Here is a 21994-nt window from a genome sequence, read left to right as displayed (position 1 = left end):
GTTAAACCAGCACTGCTACTGATAGATGGGAACACTAGACACAGTTCCACAGTGCTATTGTGTATGGTTTATTCAATTTAAAGGCATATTATCCACTTTTTTTTGTATAGACCAACTCAGAGTTACAAATTTAAAATCCTATGCGTTTAACAAACAGTGCCAATTCTCATGTAACATGACTTGTTTTGCTACCTTTCACCATGTTTTTATTTGCTCTGTTGTTGTTTGTATACGCCCTGTTACCATTGTCCTCCTCTTCTGACTGTGCTTTCTCATTCACCAGTGATTCACATTATACTTTATTCTTCAGATTGTATTTGTATGACTCACATCTTATTGCATCACATAAAGTCCTTACCCTCATTCCTTCAAGGTTAAAGATGGCAACCAAGGAGGTGAACACACAATGCAGGTTGACAAGTGTTAGATAGCTTGACATTCACATTTTAAAATAGACATACACTATGTATATGTAAATTATCTGTCAGTTTAAATTTCGAAATACAATTGTGAAAAAGAAGAGTGTAATCAGGTCATTTTTAACATTTTGCAGAGCCTTTTGATGCCCTGAAACAAAATTATGTTTTTATGGAAGATTCCGTCATCGACTCAAAGCCCTGTGATAATTTTGGTACACATAAAGTTAAACTATTACTCTTGTGTACTCACTCCATGCATTCAGACAATATGGCATAAATGCTAGGGCATTAAACTTTTAATCCACAAGGTTATCAGTTCATTTCCCACCTCCAACTCACTATGTGACCTTAAGCAAAGTATTTGACCTACATGTGCTCTAGTTTTGAAAGTACGTCTCAACAGTTGCAATGAATGCCGATCTTTTAAGTCACTTCAGCAAAAGCGTCTCCTAAATATACAGTAATTACAAAAATTTAAAGAAAATTTGAACTGTTACTGCTACTGTTACTACTACTACAACTGTTGCAAATACTATTGATGATCCTCTTATTTTCTCAACCATGTATTTGAAAAAGAAATATTTTATAGCTTCAGTGCCTATTTATTGATTAAGAGCTTGGAGAGTGTTAGACCTGCTCTTATCTAATCTAGAAAAGCTATATATATATATATAAAATATATATAAACTTCATTTCTTTATGCTTGTGGGCAGGTATTTCTTAATTGAAATGGAAAGTGTTATTTAAGAGCAAAATTAAAAGGATTTTCATAAAGACCACTATGAGAAACAAACTTTAAAAATCATGCTGACGTCAGTGGATTTTCTTATTGTACCTGCAGAATAGTGAAAGAAGGAAATATAGGATGTTATCCCTTGTGTCCTGTTCATGGAAACAATTTTGCAAACTTTTTCTGATTGATTTCAATGCAAACTAAGGGTTTCACATTACCTGTAAGTGTCTGAAAGATTTATCATGAACAGAATCACCAGTGTCAGCTATGCCAGTCATAGAGCACAAGTCAGACACCAAAAGTGTTTGCTTCATCAGAGATGGCAAGCTAGCCGCTCACCAAAGCAGCTTCAATAAACGGAAAGAAATCTTTTTTTGTTTTTGCCATACATTTTGATGTCTATCATAGTTTAGAGATTAGTCAATATTAATAAGTACTTTCTATTGCTATAAAAATTGTAATGCCAGCAAGTTCTTGATTGTGCATTATGCCTTGGTGTGCATGCTTTAAAAAAAATCTCCATTTACATTTACATAGCCTGATCTTTTATGATTAGGAAAATATTTTGTTTGTGGCAATGCAATTCTTTTATTCTTAGTGTTTTTTTTCCTTGTAGATGCCTCAGCAGGAAATGGCATACTTACAAAAGCTACGGTGCCTATCTATGCAACAGGTGTTTTAACGTGTTATAACCAGGTAAGGGAGGACTAAGTCATAAAACAACCTGTGCAGTGTTTTTATTTTATGTCTTATCTAGTCTATACCTTTCATTTAGGATGAAGATAGGAAGCTGCTAGTAGGATTCTTAGAAGATGTAATGACAACACTATCCTTATCACATGCACCACTTGATAGTTTAAAGGCTGCGTTTGTGGAACTGGGGTAAGTCTGTGTATTTATTTTTAATTAATACCAAACTTTTAGGGGACTGCCTTTTATGAAGAAACATTTGTGATCTGTCTGATTAATATTGTTTATTAAAGCAGGTATGTAAGTGATACATAAGAGCTTGAAAAGCATCTTTGTAGTTTCTAAAGTAATGATCATTCTGAACATCTAAACAATGTGGCAGTCTTCATATGACAGTTTTTTCATGTCATTATTTCCATCTTTGAATGACGCTGTTTTAAAGAATTAAAGGAAAAGCTGACATTTCCAACTTGGCTTTGCATGTTTGATATTAAAATGTTTGTGTAAAAGGAAATTAAATCAGGAGTTAAAAAATACAAACTAGAGAAATGGATGGCATAAATGTACATATTTCCTAATAATAACAATGTTGCATTTGCATTGTTTTAATTTCCTACTTTACAAATAAATTAACATTCCAATTGGCCTAGCTGTATGTTCGATTTTAATGACTTTGATCATGTCAGAATGAAATCAGCTGATGATGAGGAGCACCCTAGCACATAAGACATTTCCCCAGCAGTCCATATAACTATGTTCATGCTTTCAATCCTCACTAATACTGCAAAAGCTCTTCATTATAAACCTAATCTTAAAGCAGTGCATCCACTACCATATCGAATATTACCAACCAAACAAGGCATTAACTGTCGCAAACATTGGCCATGCTCATTGACTGTTGCAACACTCCATACTGTATATTTCTGCCTGCTAGTATATTCACTAACAGTAGCATTTCATGAAACTGCAAAAGTTCCGCATAACCATTAACAAAGAAATGCAAAGCATGTGGCACCAGCAAGACTTGGGCTATATACAAGTATGATTAATTGTTTCCCATCAAAATTGTGTTTTTGACTTGACTCGTTTTTCAGATTGCAGGAGCTGCAATTGTTAATTGGGTAATACATTATAAAAAATAAGCACTGCATATACAGTCCATGATGTTTACTTTTGTCTTCCATTTCTGCCTGTCGGAGAGCAAAATGCATTATGTGAGGAAATACAGCCCAGCAGTAATGAGCATATTCACTGCTTATATGCAAGTTCAACTAGGAGTTGCCAAAAACCATATTTCCGTATAATTAAAAATTCTGATGGTTTCCGTATATACTAGTAAAATGTATATCTGCATAGTTTTCAGACTGGAATTTATTTTTATATCAAGTGTGTACGTGAATAATTTGCTCAATGACAATCCCAATACACATAATAAACAACATATAACCATGTCACTGACACACAAGCTTTATGAAATAACCATTTTCATTCTGGACTATAATTATTTAGATGTCTGACAAAAACGTTGAATGAACTGCATGAAATGAGCAATCCACAGTTCCCAACTATCCATGTTAGAGTTTAGATCTGCAGTGCCATGCTATGTATGTGCCCAAAAAGAAGTCTGACTGCATTCTCTGTACCATTGCTTGCGTACTGAAGTGTCTATAGCTGCGGGTATATGCTTTACGTAACTGATCTTTTCCTAAATAAGGAGTGGCATTGCACATGTACTTTGTCAGCATGTCTATGCCAGCATGCCTATATCAATCAAACACACGGAAGCTGTGCAGTCTACTTTGACTTTACACTGTAGGAAGATAAGTAAATAAATAAAGGTAAACAATATTCGATGTGGCATTTTATATAAGTAACATATAAATGTTGGTCTTTATATGAAAAAACAAAAAACATAATCTCAAATGGAACTTTGCACAATACCTTGACGAGCTATGTAGGCCCTGCTGTTTCATTGTAGGACATGTTTGGGGCAGATTCACTGGCAGGATGACGATCAACCTGTTGCTGCATCCAAACTGTGCCATCTTTCGCCTTTACGCTTGCTGCAGCTGTGTTATGTGTGAGTGGACATTTCTTGCGGGGAGGGCTTCTGTTCTCTTTCTCCGATGTAGAACCAGCATCCTCATCTGAGTTCACCTCTGTTACAGCATGTCTTTATTTGAAAGTGTCAGATCTGGGGGAGCATGAACATGACTGAGAGAATAAAAGTGAATAATAAAACAAAATGCTACAAGTACCATAAATTTACACCGGTTGTTACAGACTCAAATAAATCAATTATATGTTTTATTCTATAATAGTAATAATAATAGCAGCTCACTATTCAAAACAGTTAATGCGTGAAGGCCCCGGGATTGAACCTGCAACCTCTCAACTTGGAGATAGCAGTTTTTACCTCTGCACCAGCCAAGCAGGTGTGTGTGTGTGTGTGTGTGTGTGTGTGTGTGTGTGTGTGTGTGTGTGTGTGTGTGTGTGTGTGTGTGTGTGTGTGTGTGTGTGTGTGTGTGTGTGTGTGTCATACCCTATCCCAATTTCTTTTACTTTGGTTAAATTCTAGAAAAAAAGAACACTTGTTTTGTTATATCTGTGTCTGTTATGAAAGTATTTATTTGATATCTGGACTTCAGTCTTTACATATTATACACTTCACGTCAGCATTTTGCCAATTATTAGTAGAACATGAAAAACGTTTCTGGCCTGGGACTAAGAGTTTTTCGTAGGCTTCATGGATTCTAGTGTTAAAGCTGTTGTACTGTGATGCGACTGCCTTGCAACCTGGTGACCGTCAGAAACTCGTCTTCTAATTGAATTGTGACTTTGGGTCTGTCAGATCTCTTTCTATGAGAGTTTTTTCTAGTTTCCAATTGCCTTTGGAAAATGTAGGACATTGTACTCACTAACACTTTTGCTAAGTGACAGGCCTACACATCTAAGGGTAATAATGCTCTGTCTCATTCATTTGTTAATTGACATTTTATTGTCTTTATCACAAAAATTTTCAACTTTCTACAGCATAATATTGCCCAAGTAGTACTTCAGAGGGTGTAGTAAAACAGTATCTTCCAACTCTGCTTTAAGACAAACAGAGGGTTTTTAAGTAACCATCAGCAGTTGGGACACCTGTGTAAATTGTTTGCTTCAACTTGCAAGTCTTAATTTACTTTAAATACTGCAGAACATGTGTAGGTTGTAACCTATTAGTTGTTCCATGAAGAAGACCCATTTGTAATATTCTGAAATTTCCTTTTTTTCAGTTTTTGCTATCCTAAACTTTAAATTTAAACCTCTTTGACAGTTTACTGCTTACATTTTGACCATTTTAGGTCATTCATTGCAATTCAGCTTATTAAATTTGAAAAAATACTGGAAAACTGAGGTGTTCTAAAACTTTTGACCAGAAGTGTAAAAGAATGAATAAACTTTCCATCTGGTTTTATAATACAGTGGAACCTCGATTATCCGGTCTTCAATTAACCGTGCATTTGGTTATCCGGGATCGCCTAGAAAAAAAGTGTGAGACATCACAAGACCACCAAGATTTCGCCGCCAAGAATTCCGACTACAGGAATGTACACTACGTGTGTCACAGCTTAAGTTTTCTTTGTCGATGGGTTTCTGAGAATTATTCTAAAAGGATTGAAAGTACAGTATAGCATCTGAGCACCAGCCAGGCGATCCCCTATTATGAAAAACCATTAGACTTAATCTGATGCAGAGGACTCGTTCCGAACACTCTCCCTCCCCTTTTTCCAATTTCAGACGACTGCCATTCGTCAATAAGTTTTGTATGGGTCGCACGGTCCGTGTAGGCGACGCCTTGTTCTGGGTTCATTCAGTTGGCGTCCACACCTCGATGTTAGAAAGCTGTTTTGCGTAAGTTCATGCCGAAATGTCGGGTTCCAGTGCAGGAGCAAAAAGAAAAAGAGTTGTTTTGTCAATTGCTACGAAACTGCAAACTGTTGAACGTGCTGAAAAGGGGGAATCAATTGCTAAGCTTTCATCAGAATTTAACATAGGAAATCAAACAGTGCATGATATTGTTCGAAAGAAAGATGAACTCTACAAATTCGTAACTTCATCCGATACATTTAACGGGATGAGTGAGTGCAAGACAACAAAGGGTTCAAAATTTGACGATCTGGATAGAGCTGTGTTCGAATGGTTCAAGCAAAAATGCACCGAGGGATGTCCTGTATCCAGGCCATTGCTGCTCGAAAAAGCGAAATGGTTTCACTGTGAGATGAAGATTCCTGAACCATTTGCTGCGTCTCAAGGATGGCTGCAATGTTTGCAAATCTTGCCACGAAATAAGACCGTTAGATATCCAAGCTGAGAAACTAAGCAGTGATTCTGATGCTGCAGCACTATACGTAACGGAATTTAAACGTCTTGTCGAGGCTCATGATCTTTCACCTGACCAACTTTATAATGCTGACGAGACTGGTTTGTACTGGAAGGTTTTGCCGTCAAAAACGCTCGTATCAAAAGAAGAAAAGTCTGCTCCAGGTCACAAGTCCAGTAAGGAACGAATAACAGTGCTAGCATGCGCCAATGCTAGTGGTTCGCACAAATTGAAACTCGTATGCATTGGAAAGTCTAAGAATCCACGATCATTTAAGGGAACACAAATGCACAATTTTCCTGTCCTTTACTACAATCAGACCAAAGCATGGATGAACAGAGAGATTTTTAAAGATTGGTTTTTTAAACATTTTGTTCCTGCTGTTCGAGACCATCTACGCTCCAAAAATTTGCCACAAAGAGCTGTGTTACAGTTGGACAACGCACCTTCCCATCCTAGCGAAAATGTCCTGAAAACAAGCGATGACCAGATTTTCGTCGCATATCTTCCTCCAAATGTGGCGTCGCTTAAGCAACCTATGGACCAGGGCGTCTTAGAAGCATTGAAGCGTCGTTACAGGAAATCTTTACTCCATTCAGTCTTGGAAGAAGACGGAGATATCCGTGAGTTTTACAAGAAATGGACAATTAAGGACGCAATTTTCTCATGTTCTGAGAGTTGGGATGACATGCCGAACTTAACCTTTCGAAAGTCATGGCGAAAATTGTTCCTTGATGTAATGGATAGTGTTGAAAACGTCAATGACAGTGAAAGCCAAGAAATAACAGCGGCATCGCTTTTGGAGGAAATTCAAAATGTAAATGGATTTGAAGACGTCGACAGAGAAAACATCGAAGAATGGCTACTCTCTGATAATGATCAGCCTGGATATCAAGTGAAAGATGACACCGCCCTTGCTGCAGAAGCGAAGTCAAGTGCGGAATTGCCGGAAGAAAGCGACGATGATGCAGTTGAAGATGAACCTTCAGAAAAGAAAGTTTCGATTGCAGAAGCGCTAAATTGTGCCGAAACATTGCTAGACTTTCTTGAGCAGGAAGCGGATTCGAATTTTAGTGACATCCTAACACTTCGCAAGCTCCGCACGTCAATAAAACTGAATGAAGCGTTGCAAGAACACAAAGCAGCATCTCCTGTCTGATTTTGTCAAGAAAACTTCATAAACAACACAAGAAAGGTAAGAATTTCACTGTACAGCACCTATTCTAGCATTTGCGAATTTTTATAATTATTTTCGATTATCCGTGATTTTTAATTATCCAGATGACGGGCACCGGTCATTAAATCGGATAACTGTGGTTGTACTGTATTTTAAGTCACTATATATATATATATATATATATATATATATATATATATATATATATATAATATATATAATATATATATATAATATATATATATATATATAATATATATAATATATATATATAATATATATAATATATATATATAATATATATAATATATATATAATATATATATATATATATATATATATATATATATATATAATATATATTGTAGCAGTAGAGGTATTTATCCACCTCTTGAACCCTCAGGTACCACTCCAAACACCAGGTAAAAGTACAAGACTTCTTTATTTTCTTATAGTACAGTCCACCATGCACCCTTCACTCCACACTACTCATATAATAAACAAACCAATCACTAATCACAATACTCTCTCTCCTCCGCTCCCAGACACTTAGCCACCCTACCTCCCAGCTTAGCTCAGTGTACTGGGCTTTCCCAGAGTCTTTTATACCCCCTGACCCGGGTCAGGGTAGAAGTCTTTTTCTTCAACCTGGAAGTACGTCATCTCTCCTGTTCACGTGACCAGGACGTACTTCCAGGTTATAGGGCACATATGAGTCCACGGGCCTCCAGACAGCGACTCCCAGTGGTCCCCAAGGTATCCAGCAGGGCTGTGTATAAAAACTACATAGTCCATGAGGCCCTGCTGGAATTCGGGGCACGTCCATGCTGTTGGGAGAGCTCCTCCTGGTGGCCTGGGGGTAAGGGCCGGAATATGAAGCCGGCAATCCATCACAATATATATATATATACATACTAGTCATTTAGCCCGTTACAATAACAGGCGCTAGAACAGTAGTGCATAAACATTAGTAGGAACAGTCTATATTAAATGTTAAGGGACTTTGACCTCATTCTTTTTGTTGGTCGTATTTTTCTTTCTTTCAGCCTTTCTTTTGTTGATGTTTACTTGCTGAGCTGACCGTTCTTTGTGGGCTGCCACCGTGTATTGTGTGTCTTTAATTTTCTGTGACAGTAATACTGTCTTGTACGGCTCTATTCAATAAGGGCGCGCACAAAAAGGCAAGCTTCAAAAGGGCGACCTCAATTGAGCGCAGCGAATAAAGGCGTTCATAGATAATTTAGTTCAAATGGCTCTGGAATATGTGAAGAGCAACAATGATGCAGATCTTTATTTATGCGCGCCTTTATTCGCTGCGCCCAATTGAGGTCGCCCTTTTGAGGCTCGCCTTTTTGTGCGTGCCCTTATTGAAGGATACTGTCTTGTACGTCCGCTGGCTTGTACATCCGCTGGCTTGTAAGTCCGTAATATACCTTTAATTTTCTCTGGCGGTAATACAGGCGTGCACGTCAGTAATATGCCTTTAATCTCCTCTGACAGTAATGCTGGCTTGTATGTGGCTGTAATATGCATCACTGTATTGTGTACCTTTAATTTCCTCTCGCAGTAATACTGGGTTGTATTTCCGTAAAACGCCTCTAACTTTCTCTGACAGTAATATCGCGCATCGCACCGTGCCCCGCGCATGCGCACTTCACCAGAGGACACCTACACATGGACACCTGGACGCACATAGGGATTTTATATATATATATATATATACATTGTGAAATAACGAGTTTCAACACAAGTGATGTTGCTTGTTTGAGTTCCCGACATGAACTGACTTGGTTTGGCAATATGGAGAATTTATAGTTTGTAACCCGGAAGTGACTTCCGTCTGGGAGCCGTTACCGGAAGTGACTTCAGTCTGGGAGCTGGAACCGGACGTGGCGTCGACTCAGGCAGGTTTTCCCGTATTTGATCTGCAGAATTAACAGAAACAAGTTTAGAGCACCCCGCCACCCCCTGGCCAGGCGGGTAATCACCTCCACTTGGTCCATTCAGCTCGCTCTTAGTCGCACGTGTGTGACACGGGCCCCCCCCTCAGCCCAGACCCATCGGGTCGGGCGTACCTGTTCATGAGGTCATGGCACTGAGAAAGGGCATCTGCATTGGCCTGCAAGAGACCTCGACGATAAATGACCGAAAACTTATAAGGCTGCAGGTCCAAAAACCACCTCGTGACTCGGGGATTCGAATCCCTATGTAACGCCATCCACTGTAACGGTGCATGGTCAGTCACCAGGGTGAAGTCCCAACCCAGGAGGTAGTACCTCAGCTGCGTAATCGCCAAAGCATCCCACTCCACTGCCGCATACCTGGTCTCACAGTCCAACAGTTTCCGGCTCAGGTACATAACGGGGTGTTCCACTCCATCGATGCTTTGGCTCAGCACGGCACCAAGACCTGTGTCCGAAGCATCCGTCTGGAGAATGAAAGGCAAAGTAAAAATCAGGAGCTTTCAAAATAGGAGCTGACGTAAGGGCCTGCTTAAGGTCACTAAATGCAGCGTCAGTTTCATTATCCCAAACCACGTGATTAGGTTTCCCCTTCCTTGTCAGGTTTGTCAAGGGCGTTGCTCTCTCGGAAAACTGGGGTACAAACCAGCGATAGTACCCCGCTAAGCCGAGAAATGCTTGTACCTGCCGCTTAGTTATCGGACGGGGCCAATTGACTATGGCATCTATTTTGGAGCATTGTGGTTTGACCATACCCTGGCCCACTAGGTAACCTAAATATTTGGCTTCAACCAACCCAAAAAAGCATTTCTTAGGATTAATATGAAGTCTGGCATTTGCTAGTGTCCGTAATACAGCCTCAACCTACAGTAGGTGTTCCTTCCATGTGCTGGAATAGATGACAATGTCATCCAGGTAGGCAGCACTGTACGAATTATGGGGTCGGAGCACTTTGTCCACCAGACGTTGGAAGGTAGCGGGTGCCCCATGTAATCCAAATGGAAGTACACGATACTGCCAATGTCCGTTAGGAGTGCTAAACACAGTCCTTTCCTTTGTGTAATCTGTTAAGGGAACCTGCCAGTACCCCTTGGTCATATCAAGAGTAGTCAAAAATTTGGCATGTCCTAGCCACTTGAGAAGGTCGTCCACTCGCGGCATTGGATAGACATCGAATTGGGAGACTTGGTTAAGCCGACGGAAGTCATTGCAAAACCTCCAACTTCCATCTGGTTTTTTAATCAATATGATGGGACTGGACCAGGGACTAAAACTTTCCTCTGTCACACCTAGGTCCAGCATTTGTTTGATCTCCAACTCCACTTCTGACTTTTTTGCTTCGGAAATCCTATATGGGCGTTCTCTGACTATGACCCCTGGTTTAGTCACTATGTCATGCGCAACCAGGGAGGTTCATCCAGGATTTTCGTTCACTACCTCTGGGACAGACAGGATAACTGTTTCGAGCTCCCGTCGTTGTTGGCGTGTCAAATTATTGTGTCAAAGGTGTAATTTATGAGCGAAGAGGGAGCAGGGCTGTCCGGAGGAGGGATCGGGATCCCTTTCCTTCCACGGTTTCAGCAGGTTGACTTGATAAATCCGCTCCTTAGGTCGACGATTAGGTTGGATAACTAAATAATCGACCAAACCCTTCCTCTCCTTAACTTCATATGGGCCTTGCCATGCACGATATATTCTAGTATATTTACAGAGGGAAGGACCTCCTCTTCCCAGCCTTCTTTTAATATATCCAATAAACCCCGGCGTTGTCGTCCATACAATAATTCAAAGGGTGAGAACCCCGTGGAGGCTTGGGGGACTTCCCGTAAGCAAAAAGGACGAGGGGGAGGAGCTGATCCCAGTTCCTCCCGTCCTCATTGACTACCTTGCATAACATCTGCTTGAGAGTTTGGTTAAACCTCTCAACTAGACCATCTGTTTGAGGATGATATACAGAGGTCTTTTAAGTGTTTTATTTTCAGTAACTTAGCAGTTTCCCTGAACGTTTCAGAGGTAAATGGAGTCCCTTGATCCGTCAGGATTTCTTTAGGGATTCCGACTCGCGCAAATACTCCTACCAACTCCCGTGCGATATTTTTGGAAGTGGTTGAGCGTAAGGGAACAGCTTCAGGATATCGGTGGCATAATCCACCAGGACTTTGTGGCATGGGATGTGTGGTGCGCTGGCCGTCTACTAAGACCACTGCATTTTTTGCAAATTTAAGGGAGTCATTATTCCATTGCTCCCTTTTAAATGAAGCCGGTGTCTGCCTAAACTGAAACTGCAGACGACTGAGAGGATCAGATTCGACCTCAAGGGGCGTGGTTTCCAACCGAGCCAGCGCAGCGCTTGGTGATGACGTTTCGCTATGCGACGGTCCGGCTGTTTCCACGTCATTCTCTAAGGCCGCATTCTGTTCCCCTACTGGCTGAGTACACGGCGTGGAGGTAGCCGAGGACGCAGAAGGTGCGTCCATAGCAAGACCGAGTGCTTTAGTAGGGATAGCGAGTCTTATGCCACAGTTTATATCTGACCAATCTCTACCCAGTATCAAGGGGAACGGAGGATTGTCGTGCACCGCCACAGTCATTTTCTTTAATACGCCGTTATGGCAGATGTAACAGCAGGCGGACTCGTATGACCGGACGTCCCCATGAATACAGGTTAGACGGGTCTTTATTTTTAATCTTTGTCGCGGCAACACTAAATGGCAAGCAACAACGGTAATGTTACTGCCAGAGTCAAATAAAGAAGGTACTTTATAGCCATTGACTAGCGCTTCTCCCATATGAGAAAAGGCCAGAGGATTAGTAGGAGCACCCTGCCCCCTGCTCTGTGTTTCTCCACAGACCCTCGTGTCACCTCGCGAAGCCTTCCACCGTGTATCAGAGTTTTCCAAAGCATGCTCCGCAGTGTAAGAGTAAGACCCTAAATTAGTGGCACAACTCCCTCTAGGTTCACAGGGATTCTGTTCTGGGTCTCCCAAGTAGGTTTCCTCCCGCAAGGTATTAATGATCCCCACAAGGGTGACCATGTTGTCATATGACTGTCCCCAGGTCAGCTGGGCGAGCTTAGCCAGTAGGCCCTTTATTATTATGGCACAAGCCACCTTTTCCACAATTTGTCGGGCATTTTTATTATATGGCCGTAGCCAACACCCGACTTTCTGCCATAGAGTTATGGCCTGTTCTCGGAGGGATTCGTCTGGGTTGTATTCCCAGGTCATTATTTCTTTCACCTGCCGACCCAGGGCACACCCACCTTTCTCAAAGAAATTTTTCTTTGTGGGGATTTTTGGGTTGGTCCCCATCCTTGAGAGCCCATAATAGGTCCCCACTGTGTTCCTTTCAGAACCTGGCCCTCGTCTGTAGGTCTTCTGCCTACGCTCCCAGGTCCTCTTTAAGGGGAACTGGGTCGGAACATACTCTAGATCCCCCCAACACACACCGTCAGACCCCAGCACGGCAACACAAGAACGGTACTTTCCTACCTGATAGGTCTTGAGTGGTTCAGCCCGTTGGTGTGTTGAGACATAAGGTTGGTTCAGCTTCCGATTCCACCAGGAGGCCATCCTGCCGGCTATGCCACTGTGAAATAACTGGCAAAATAATAGGAAAAAAACAAAAGAGTTAAGCATTTAAAGCTAGCAAAAACAGACATTTCAGATTGACATAAATGTAAAAATTATACTGCTGTGCTTTTCTGAATGCAGAATAAGTGAAGAGATTAAAAAAAAAACCCTCTAATTAAATGTGTTCAGTTATTATTTCCGATTGTGAATTTTTTTGGAACATAAACCTGCAGCCACAGTGGGTCCCCAGAAGTGAATTTGGGAACCCCTGACTTACAGAACTTTGCGTTGCTTTTTTCTTTTCTTTCAAACTAAGCTTTAACCTCCTTGTAGTGGTCATGGTCTACCTTTCCCTTACTTTATGTAAAGAGCAGCATTGTTATAGTGAAAAATGACTTACTATAAATTTATGTCATTAAAAATGTATAGCAGTAGAGTGTTGTACCATGTTAGCCATAGATTGATACAGGAAAAAGTAGGGTGAAATGACACCTTTTATTGGCTAACTAAATAGATTACAATATGCAAGCTTTCGAGGCAACTTACATCTTGCCTGAAGAAGGGGCCTTAGCTGCCTCAAAAGCTTGCATTTGTAATCTATTTAGTTAGCCAATAAAAGGTGTCATTTCACCCTACTTTTTCCTTTAAAAATGTACAAAACGCTTTGCATGACAAATAGATGGAGACAACTTTCTTTATATAGTTAATTTTATCAGTGTTATTGTTGCTATAAATAACATCTGTTTTGTGTTGTTAGTGCTAACCCAGCTTACCATGAGCTGCTTTTGACAGTCCTTTGGTATGGAGTGGTTCATACATCAGCTCTTGTGCGTTGTACTGCTGCTCGAATGTTTGAGGTATGGAGTGTTTTTTAACTTTTATAAATATACAACAGATATAAATATATCTTCTACTGTTCATTTGATGCATGAAAAGTGTATGCTTTATGTTAAAATAAATGTCAGAAAAATATTTTTTGTGAACTGTGTGATGGTGCAGAAAGCTATATTTCATGTTGCAGAGCACAAGACAGTACATTCCCCCCTTGATACTAATAAATGAAATTTGAAAATAAAATCACAAGAAGTACACTTACTAAACATTACTTAAGCAATCAGTAAATTTTTAAAGTGAATTGCAGATTTATCAAATTATTTAGTTTGCAATGCAGAATTTACATCCATTAATGTATGACTCCAAATTTGTAACATTTACAATATTGCATTACTTATGTTAAGCTTTGTAGCTTATGAGGTAAGTTATATAGCTTAGAAAAAAATATCTGCCTAGTTATTTTACGGATGTCGTAGTCTTTTTATTTCTCCTTATTAAAATTAAAATGCCTTTAGTGATTGGTTACATGCACTGTCTGTAAAATGTGGAACTTTAGTGGCATCTGCGCAAAAAGATGATTCTTTTTTTGTGTATTTATATCAAGGGTGGAATGACTGAGTATTTTAAAGTGCTTTAAAGCAAATTTAGTGTTTGTCATCCTGTGTCGATAAGAGCAATTACTGCATATATGCTGCACAGCTGCCACTTGCTGACACAGACACCTATGGACTGCATTGTGAATAAATGCATGCTACTACATCTCTTTGGATCTGAACATTATCAACTGCAGGGAAATACAGTGATCTGTATATTAGTAGTGTGCAGTTTATAAAGATTTATTTATATTTCTTCTAAAATGTTTTTGTCAGCTTAAAACAGGAAAATGATGAGAAGGTACCACCACAATTGGATGGGGCAGTGTTGTGTGCAGAACCAAACACTCAGCAGTTTTCTTTGAATGTAAAGCTAAAATGCTTTTAAACCAATCTGAAAAATGATTCAATATAAATGTTATACATTATAATTGGTCCAGTGTGTCTTTTATGCTATTTTTTTCTTTTCAGTTGTATATTCTTCTATATAGAACAGCACCCATTCATGGTAGTTACTTTGGTGAGCATCTGAGGCCTTGGACTTGAAACCACATTTGGTCTGTGGCTCTGAAGATTTTACTTTGCCTGTATGTAATCTAATTTAACCAAAACACATTATACATATAAATTAGGTAATCCAAATGTTTTTGCCTGTTAACAGAAGCACTAGTGCAGGGGTGGTCAAACCTTTTTGGCTCAGGGACCACATTGACTTTTAAAATTTGACAGACGGGTCGGGCCAGCACTAGATGCATACGTATCAAACATAAACATAAAAAAGGCATTACAGTGTTAATATTTACATTCAGTTTTAGTGGGAACAGTGTTGTTGATCACCCTTTTTTGCCACTGCATCGAAGTCTGGTGTTAGTTTTGTTGTGGCAATTCTCAGAACAGATCTGAGGTATTCATCACTCAACTGGGATCTGTGGGGGCTTTGTTGGTGTTCATCACACTAAAAGTCTGTTCACACGCATTCGTAGAGCCAAACAACACCAGCATCCTCTGTGCCATCTTCTGGATGTTTGGAAATTTGGCTGCGCTTAATGAAGCATAAAACTCATCCAGTTTGAGAGTTGAACTTCTCCTTTAAGACGACGTCACACTGGAGATCAATCAGTTCCAACTGCAACTCCTGTGGCGCCGTTTCAGGGTCTTGTGTGAAGGGACATGACACCAGCTCAAGTGACTTGTAAATTTTTCCAAAATCAGAGAACCGATGGTAGAATTCTCCATGCAGGTCGTCCAGTTATTTCCTGTATTTTTTCGCAAGTCAAGGACCCCTTTCAGCATAGCCAGTGTGGGGAAATGAGTGAATGAGTTGTTTGAGAATAAAGCTAGCTTGGTTTTGAAGGCTCTGACGTTTGTGTACATTTCATGTACAAACTGGTCTTTCCTTTGTAGCTTCATGTTTAGCTCATTCGTGTGTGTCAGTATGTCCACAGCAAAAGCTAAATCACAAAGCCAATCTGTGTCACTCAGCTCAGGAAAATCGTCCGCTTTCTCAGGTAGCTCCAAAAATGAGATAATCTCCTGTTTGAGCTCCCACACTCATTGACATACTGTACTTTCCCCAAACTTAACCAGCGGATATTGGAGTGGTAAAGCAAGTCCTGGTGATCAGCGTCAGTTTCTTCAAGAAACTTAATAAACTGACGATGCTGAAGTCCCCTCACTCGAATAAAGTTAATGGGATTTACTACTAGCTTCACTACATAGTCAAGCTGCAATACGGATTTACACAGTGCTTCCTGGTGGATTAGGCAGTGTAAGAAAATTACCTCCTGCTCAGGGTGGTCCTCCTTCACCCTTCTCCTGGATTATTTTGAGCAACCCAACGTTTTTTCCAGTCAGATTTGGCAATCCATCTGTGGTAACGTTGGCGAGCGTATTCCAAGGTAGCTTGTGCCTTTTGATGACCCCCGACACGCTGTCATACAAGTCCTCTCCCCGCGTTTTCCAAGTTAGGGATTCCATGGCTAAAAACTCCTCCGTTATCTCAAAATTGTCATTAATCTCTCTGATAAAAATTAAAAGCTGAGCGGTGTCCTTTATGTCATTACTTTCATCCAGTGCCAAGGAATATAATGTAAATGACTCTGCTTTTTTGTTTAGATTGCTAGCTAAGTCTTCGTCAATTAGCTCAACACGGCGAGTCACTGTCCTGCTTGATAAGCTATTTTTTCAGATTTGTTCTTGCTATCAGGACACAAGATACCTGCTGTCTCTACCATGCAGTCTTTGAGAAACTCCCCTTCAGAGAAAGGCTCGCTGGTCTTTGCTAATTTGAATGCCAGCACATAACTTGCCTTCGTGCTCGACTCTTGGATGGCAGTTTGTCGGATAAAGGTGTTTTGCTGAGCCTGCAAACTAACTGCCAACCTCTGAGCGGTAGCCATCTGTTCTTGCGTTGACTGGTTGTTAGCGTGATTAGCATGCTTGGTGGAAAAGTGACGGCAGATGTTGTACTCCTTTAAAACTGCAACGGTTTCTTGGCAAATAAGACATACAGCCTTTGACCTGACTTCAGTGAAAAAAAGTATTTAGTTGTCCATTCCTTATTAAACACTCGGCACTCACTGTCGACTTTTCTTTACTTTGGCCCACTCATTGTTGCAGATAGGTTCAGAGCAGTAGCAGAGTAATAACAGAGAGTAGCCCGGGCTCCGCAAAATTAATGTCAATGTATCACTGCGCTTAATGCGCCACCTGGTGGAACGCCATTGAATGAATGCTGTCATAATTATGATATGATTTGATTTGAGCAATTGTGTACCAATCTTTGGCGGGCCGGATTAAATAGACCCGCGGGCTGTAGTTTGCCCACCCCTGCACTAGTGTATCCAAACACATTTTATCTTTCAACATAATACCTGTTAATATGAATACATTTGTTATAACTTTCACAAAGCTTTACTATGCCACCTCTTCTGTAGATGAGGTGATGTCTTCATAATGGCCATAATGCGTTCCACAGAAGTAACCTTTCTAGTTGGTAACAGGCAATAGTCACATGGGGCCAGGCCTGGAGGGTAATGTGGATGTGGCATTCCTTCAAATCTGTTACTTCGCATAGTAGCCTTTTTAACCCATAACAGTAAAAATAGGGTCTTGGTATGAAGCAGAAATCATAATTCCTCACCCTTTTTTCCTGATTGAGTGCTGCAACCTCTAAAGAAAACTGGCACGATATTGACTGGTTATGTAGGCATGAAATCAAACTGAACTGCAGCTACAACATCATAAATTTTTACAGTGTGATCATGCCCCCAATAGTTTTGACTTTGAACTTGTTTGGTGCTGGAGGACCGTGTGTTTACTATTTTTTTTTTTTTTGTTTTATTTCTCGGCTATGCCTTTGCATCGCTTTTCATCCCCATTTATGAAACACTGTTTGAATTTCTCCCAATCTGAATTTATGTTGTATTAGTTAGATTACTCACAGAGTGTTGCATGTGGTGATAGTTCATTTCAAGAGTCAACATTCTTAACATCACAGACTTCGCTCATGTTTAAAGGAAAAACAAGTAGATCCCATCCAGTGGCTCATGATACCATTGCATCCTGAGTTCTAAGTTCCCATTATAGAGCTGGGTCTGCAAGGCATCTTAGTCTCATTAAGGAAACAACATTGTCTCAATCCTTTATAGTTGGGAACAAAAAGGACCTCATCTGTAAAAGAGCAGCACTGACCAAACTTTTCTGTCTTGGAACCTTGTACTGTACTGTCCCTTACTGATAAGCAGGAATTTAGATGATTTTCCAAACTATGTTGGTGCCCATGGATAAGTTGCATCCTCAGAATCCTGCCCTCTTGTTGCCCCTGTTTTACCCTCAACAAGAAGTAGAGGAATTATTGCAATTCCTATTCACATTGCAAGTGCGGTTCTCTTTCTCCTCTCATTTGTTTGCATCTAACCATTCCTCTGTCCTCTTTATTGTCTTCTACAGTTTTTTATCAGCATTTAACCATGCTGTCCCCAACTGATGATGACATATAGATGCATGAATTAGGAAATAGCAAATTTTATTCAGTGTCTGTGCTTGTTGTATATTGGATTGAAATGTGAAACCTAAGGACATTCATAAGACCATCTATGAAGAAACTAAGCAGGTTTAGTGTGAATCATTAAATCAGTAAAAGCAGGTGGTGAATACAGAAATAGCAGAATGTAATGCAGAAAACTAAACCAGAGCTTACTGTATGAAGAGAACATACAAGAGATTTGACACTATTTTTTGTATATTTTTTTGCAGCTGAACTCCTACCTTTACACCTGCATTGAATGCAGTGCATCATCATAGGTTCTTATGGTTAATGTTGTCACATGTACAGAATACAGTGATATTGTCATTTGCATGTGCCATTTAACACGTTGCAATTTGCTTTAAGACCTACTGTATGTCTTCCATATTTGAAATAACTTGTTTTGAGGAAAAGAATGGGTTATTGCTTGAGGCTAAGGAATGTTTAAGATATTTTCCCCATTCAAATTAATGGTAATAGAGAACTTTTTAACACAAAGTATTATTTAGGACGGGTACAAGTGAGAAATTTAAACCAATTCCAATATTTCAACCCAAACATGGTTTACAAGCACCCAGCAATTCTGCATTAGTTTCTGTGTCATTGTGATTGTTCTTTACCAGTCAGGTTAAAACTGGCCAGTAACACTATGATGCATATTGAACAGGCTTCTGCCATATTCGTCTGATATCCAGATGGCAATATTTATGTATAGGTTCATAAATTTTATTTTATTATTGGCTTTATTTTATGAGATTAATATTGTTAACTAAATAACACATTTTTCATGAAACTCTGAAAGTTCAATTTTATTTGAAACTGTACACTCCAGTTGTGGTGGTACTCTTAATCTGATGACTGTTTTCTTTAAGATTGCCAAAGCAAAAAAACAGAAAAAAACACCCATTAAATTATCTAACAATAAATTATTTGTGATTTGCATCTGTGTTGAGCAGTACTGTACAGTTATTTGCTTGGCCTCTAAATTTTTTGTTTGCTCCTCCTTTGCTTTTGTTATATTTTTGTGTTCTTGTCGTCTTTTTTTCTCCTTTCTCTCTTGTGGTGTGCCATGACACTCTGCTCGTTCTTTCCATACATCCTACGTGACATCACCCTGCTGTGACCAATCAGCTGTTGGTGAAGGGGGTGAATGAAACTCTAGTAGCTCAGAGAGTTGTTCCAGCACTTATTACACTCTCCAGTGATCCTGAAATGTAAGTGTATTCTAGCCTTGTTCATCAGACATTCCTTTTAGTCTTGGTTTCTTAGTCAACAACCCATCCATAATATCGCCATACAGTAACTCCCTTTATTTTGTTTTTGATTTGTTTCCTTAGTCAGAAATAATTTGTGAAAGATTGGGATTTTGCTAAGCCTTTTATCCCTTCAGGAAATTAAACAAACTGTAGAAATCTAATTCCTCATGTAATCAAATTTGAGCTCTGTATTAACTACCAGAAAGTTTGATAATACTTCAGTTTTTGGTGGTGATGAGAGCAGAAATTATCATAGAAAGCACCAAAGAAAATGATGTAACGTCTCAGCATTGGGGGAAAAAAATTACTTTTCCTGCTCTGAGTACAGCACACATTTGTAGTGTTACTTGAACAAAACACAATTTTTTAATAGTGTATTTTTGGCTCCGTTAAAACACATCTAAAGAAAATATATGTAAGAATTTAAAAAATAAATATTTTTCATATGAATCAATTTTGTTATTAAATATTTTACCAAATGCATATATCAGTATTTAAACACACTGGGTAGCTCTTTGAAGCCAAGAAAGAGGAATGTGCTTTGCTGTTCTTTTATTCACTAACCTTTCTCACAGGTGATTGAGGCTGCTAACTAATCGCTGGAGTAAATGCATGTCAGGCCTTGACACACACCTTTGCATGGGTGTCCCGCTAGTCTGCCTGCCCATCCGCAGTCACATTTAACCCAGGTCCTCGCCCTTTTTTTTTTCACCCACCCGTTTCTCTTTTGCATTTTGATCGGTTGCAGCTGATTCTCCAAGGCATGAGCGAAGCCCTTATTGACAAGCGGGTAGCTCCGGCCCTTGTTACCTTGTCCAGTGATCCCGAATTGTGAGTTGAAAGACTGAGACCTTAAGTAGAAACCTGTTTGTTTCTTTAGCATTGTCCTGGTTTTGACTTTTTAATTGACATTTGAATGAACATTTGTCTAATTCCATGCTTGCTTACTAATTACTTTAAAGCAATTTTTTTTAAATAAAGTCAAGTATTTTTTAATAATTAGCCTCAAGCCAATGATACAAATGTGATTCTCCTCTCTGTTGTTACATTTTAGCTCAGTTAGAATAGCAACAATACCAGCGTTTGGAACAATAATGGAAACTGTAACACAAAGAGAAGTAAGTATTTGTTTCTTTTTTTTTTAATTATGTAATTGTGTATATTTTTTTTGTAAAGAAGATATGAAGGTACATTAAAGGTTAAGGTTCCAGCCTGGAAATCCCAGTTTAATTGGTAGTTTTTCTTTTTTCTTTAAATAACACTAACTCAAAAATGGTGCTGGAGTTTCAGGTTGTCAAATGATGACTTCTTTACTTAAATGCTGTTTTATTCATCTGGGATGGAGGAGGTGAAACTTGATGCTGGGCAGGTGTGATAACCAGGAGTCCTCCTGCAGGTGTTCCTACGTTCTAAGGAGGGAAACAGACTGTGGGAACAAATGTTTTACCCCATTACTAATCCTTTAGACTCGCCAAACCTTGTGAAAAGTATGTATATATAGTTGGAATAGAAGTAGTGTTTAAAAAAGTGAAATTGCATCATTTATGCTTCTGGAAGCACATATATAAACAAGAAAAGTGCTTTGAAGTTGAAAGACGTCCTTCGAACAGGTCAGCATCACAGTTTTATCACTATTCACAACTCTAAAGTATTTTAAAAAGGATTTTTTAATTAAAAAAGTTTGTTCAGTATTTATTTCCTAGAGTATATTTGAGAACAATTTCAGCGGTGGTCCTGAAGAAGATATGATAATTTAAAGAAAATGGGGAAAAAAGTCACACAAGAAATTGTATGAATATTGGAAAGGTAGCACATATAATGCATTAATTTTGTTCAAAATCATGAACTATTTCATGAGGTAAGGTTAGTGGAGGTTATTACATAATTTTAATGCTGTTAGTTTGTGCCATGTATTATTAGAAAAGAAGTAAAACTGATAATGTGACTTTATGCTTCTGTAACTTCATTTACAGAGCTAAGCTTATGGTACATATTTCTCAAACATGCTGTATGCTGCAAAATTTCCTAGAAAATTGTAAACATTTCAACATGGTACAGATCCTGGTACATATCATCACACCGATTGTCACACATTTTGTTTCCTTGCACTTTTAAGCATCCACTTCTGTTTTCCCTCCAAAGCTGAGACCTTCTATTAAAATTTGATGTTGTTAATGTTTCGATTGTAATTGAACAAAAGCAACCATTTTTTCATTCTTTAAAAGATATGGCAGTTGTACTTCTATAAATAGTGATTTGTTTTTAATTCCTATAAAGCATTACATTTAATATTTAAATTATTTCTAATATTACATTTATTATGTATGATTAAAATATTTTACAAGACAGTAAATAAGTGCATATATATT

The 21994-nt window shown here is 39.1% G+C and overlaps 1 protein-coding gene across 6 annotated transcripts in view; it reads left to right on the top strand.

Moving 5' to 3' along the window:
* relch (RAB11 binding and LisH domain, coiled-coil and HEAT repeat containing) overlaps positions 1-21994 on the top strand; it is a 240500-nt gene that overhangs the window by 177332 nt on the left and 41174 nt on the right. For 4 of the 6 annotated variants that reach the window (XM_051929027.1, XM_051929025.1, XM_051929024.1 and 1 more), the window contains 5 exons: positions 1769-1848; positions 1928-2034; positions 13673-13772; positions 19501-19583; positions 20680-20743. In XM_051929027.1, coding sequence (XP_051784987.1) covers positions 1769-1848; positions 1928-2034; positions 13673-13772; positions 19501-19583; positions 20680-20743 — 434 coding nt within the window. Of the gene's footprint in view, positions 1-1768; positions 1849-1927; positions 2035-13672; positions 13773-19500; positions 19584-20373; positions 20457-20679; positions 20744-21994 lie in introns of all 6 variants that reach the window. The other 2 variants (XM_051929028.1, XM_051929026.1) reach the window with 1 other exon arrangement.

This window comes from Erpetoichthys calabaricus, chromosome 6, assembly GCF_900747795.2.
Source record: "Erpetoichthys calabaricus chromosome 6, fErpCal1.3, whole genome shotgun sequence".
NCBI lineage: Eukaryota > Metazoa > Chordata > Cladistia > Polypteriformes > Polypteridae > Erpetoichthys > Erpetoichthys calabaricus.
Note: the sequence above shows the minus strand (reverse complement) of the source record. Positions and strands in the feature narration are given on the sequence as shown.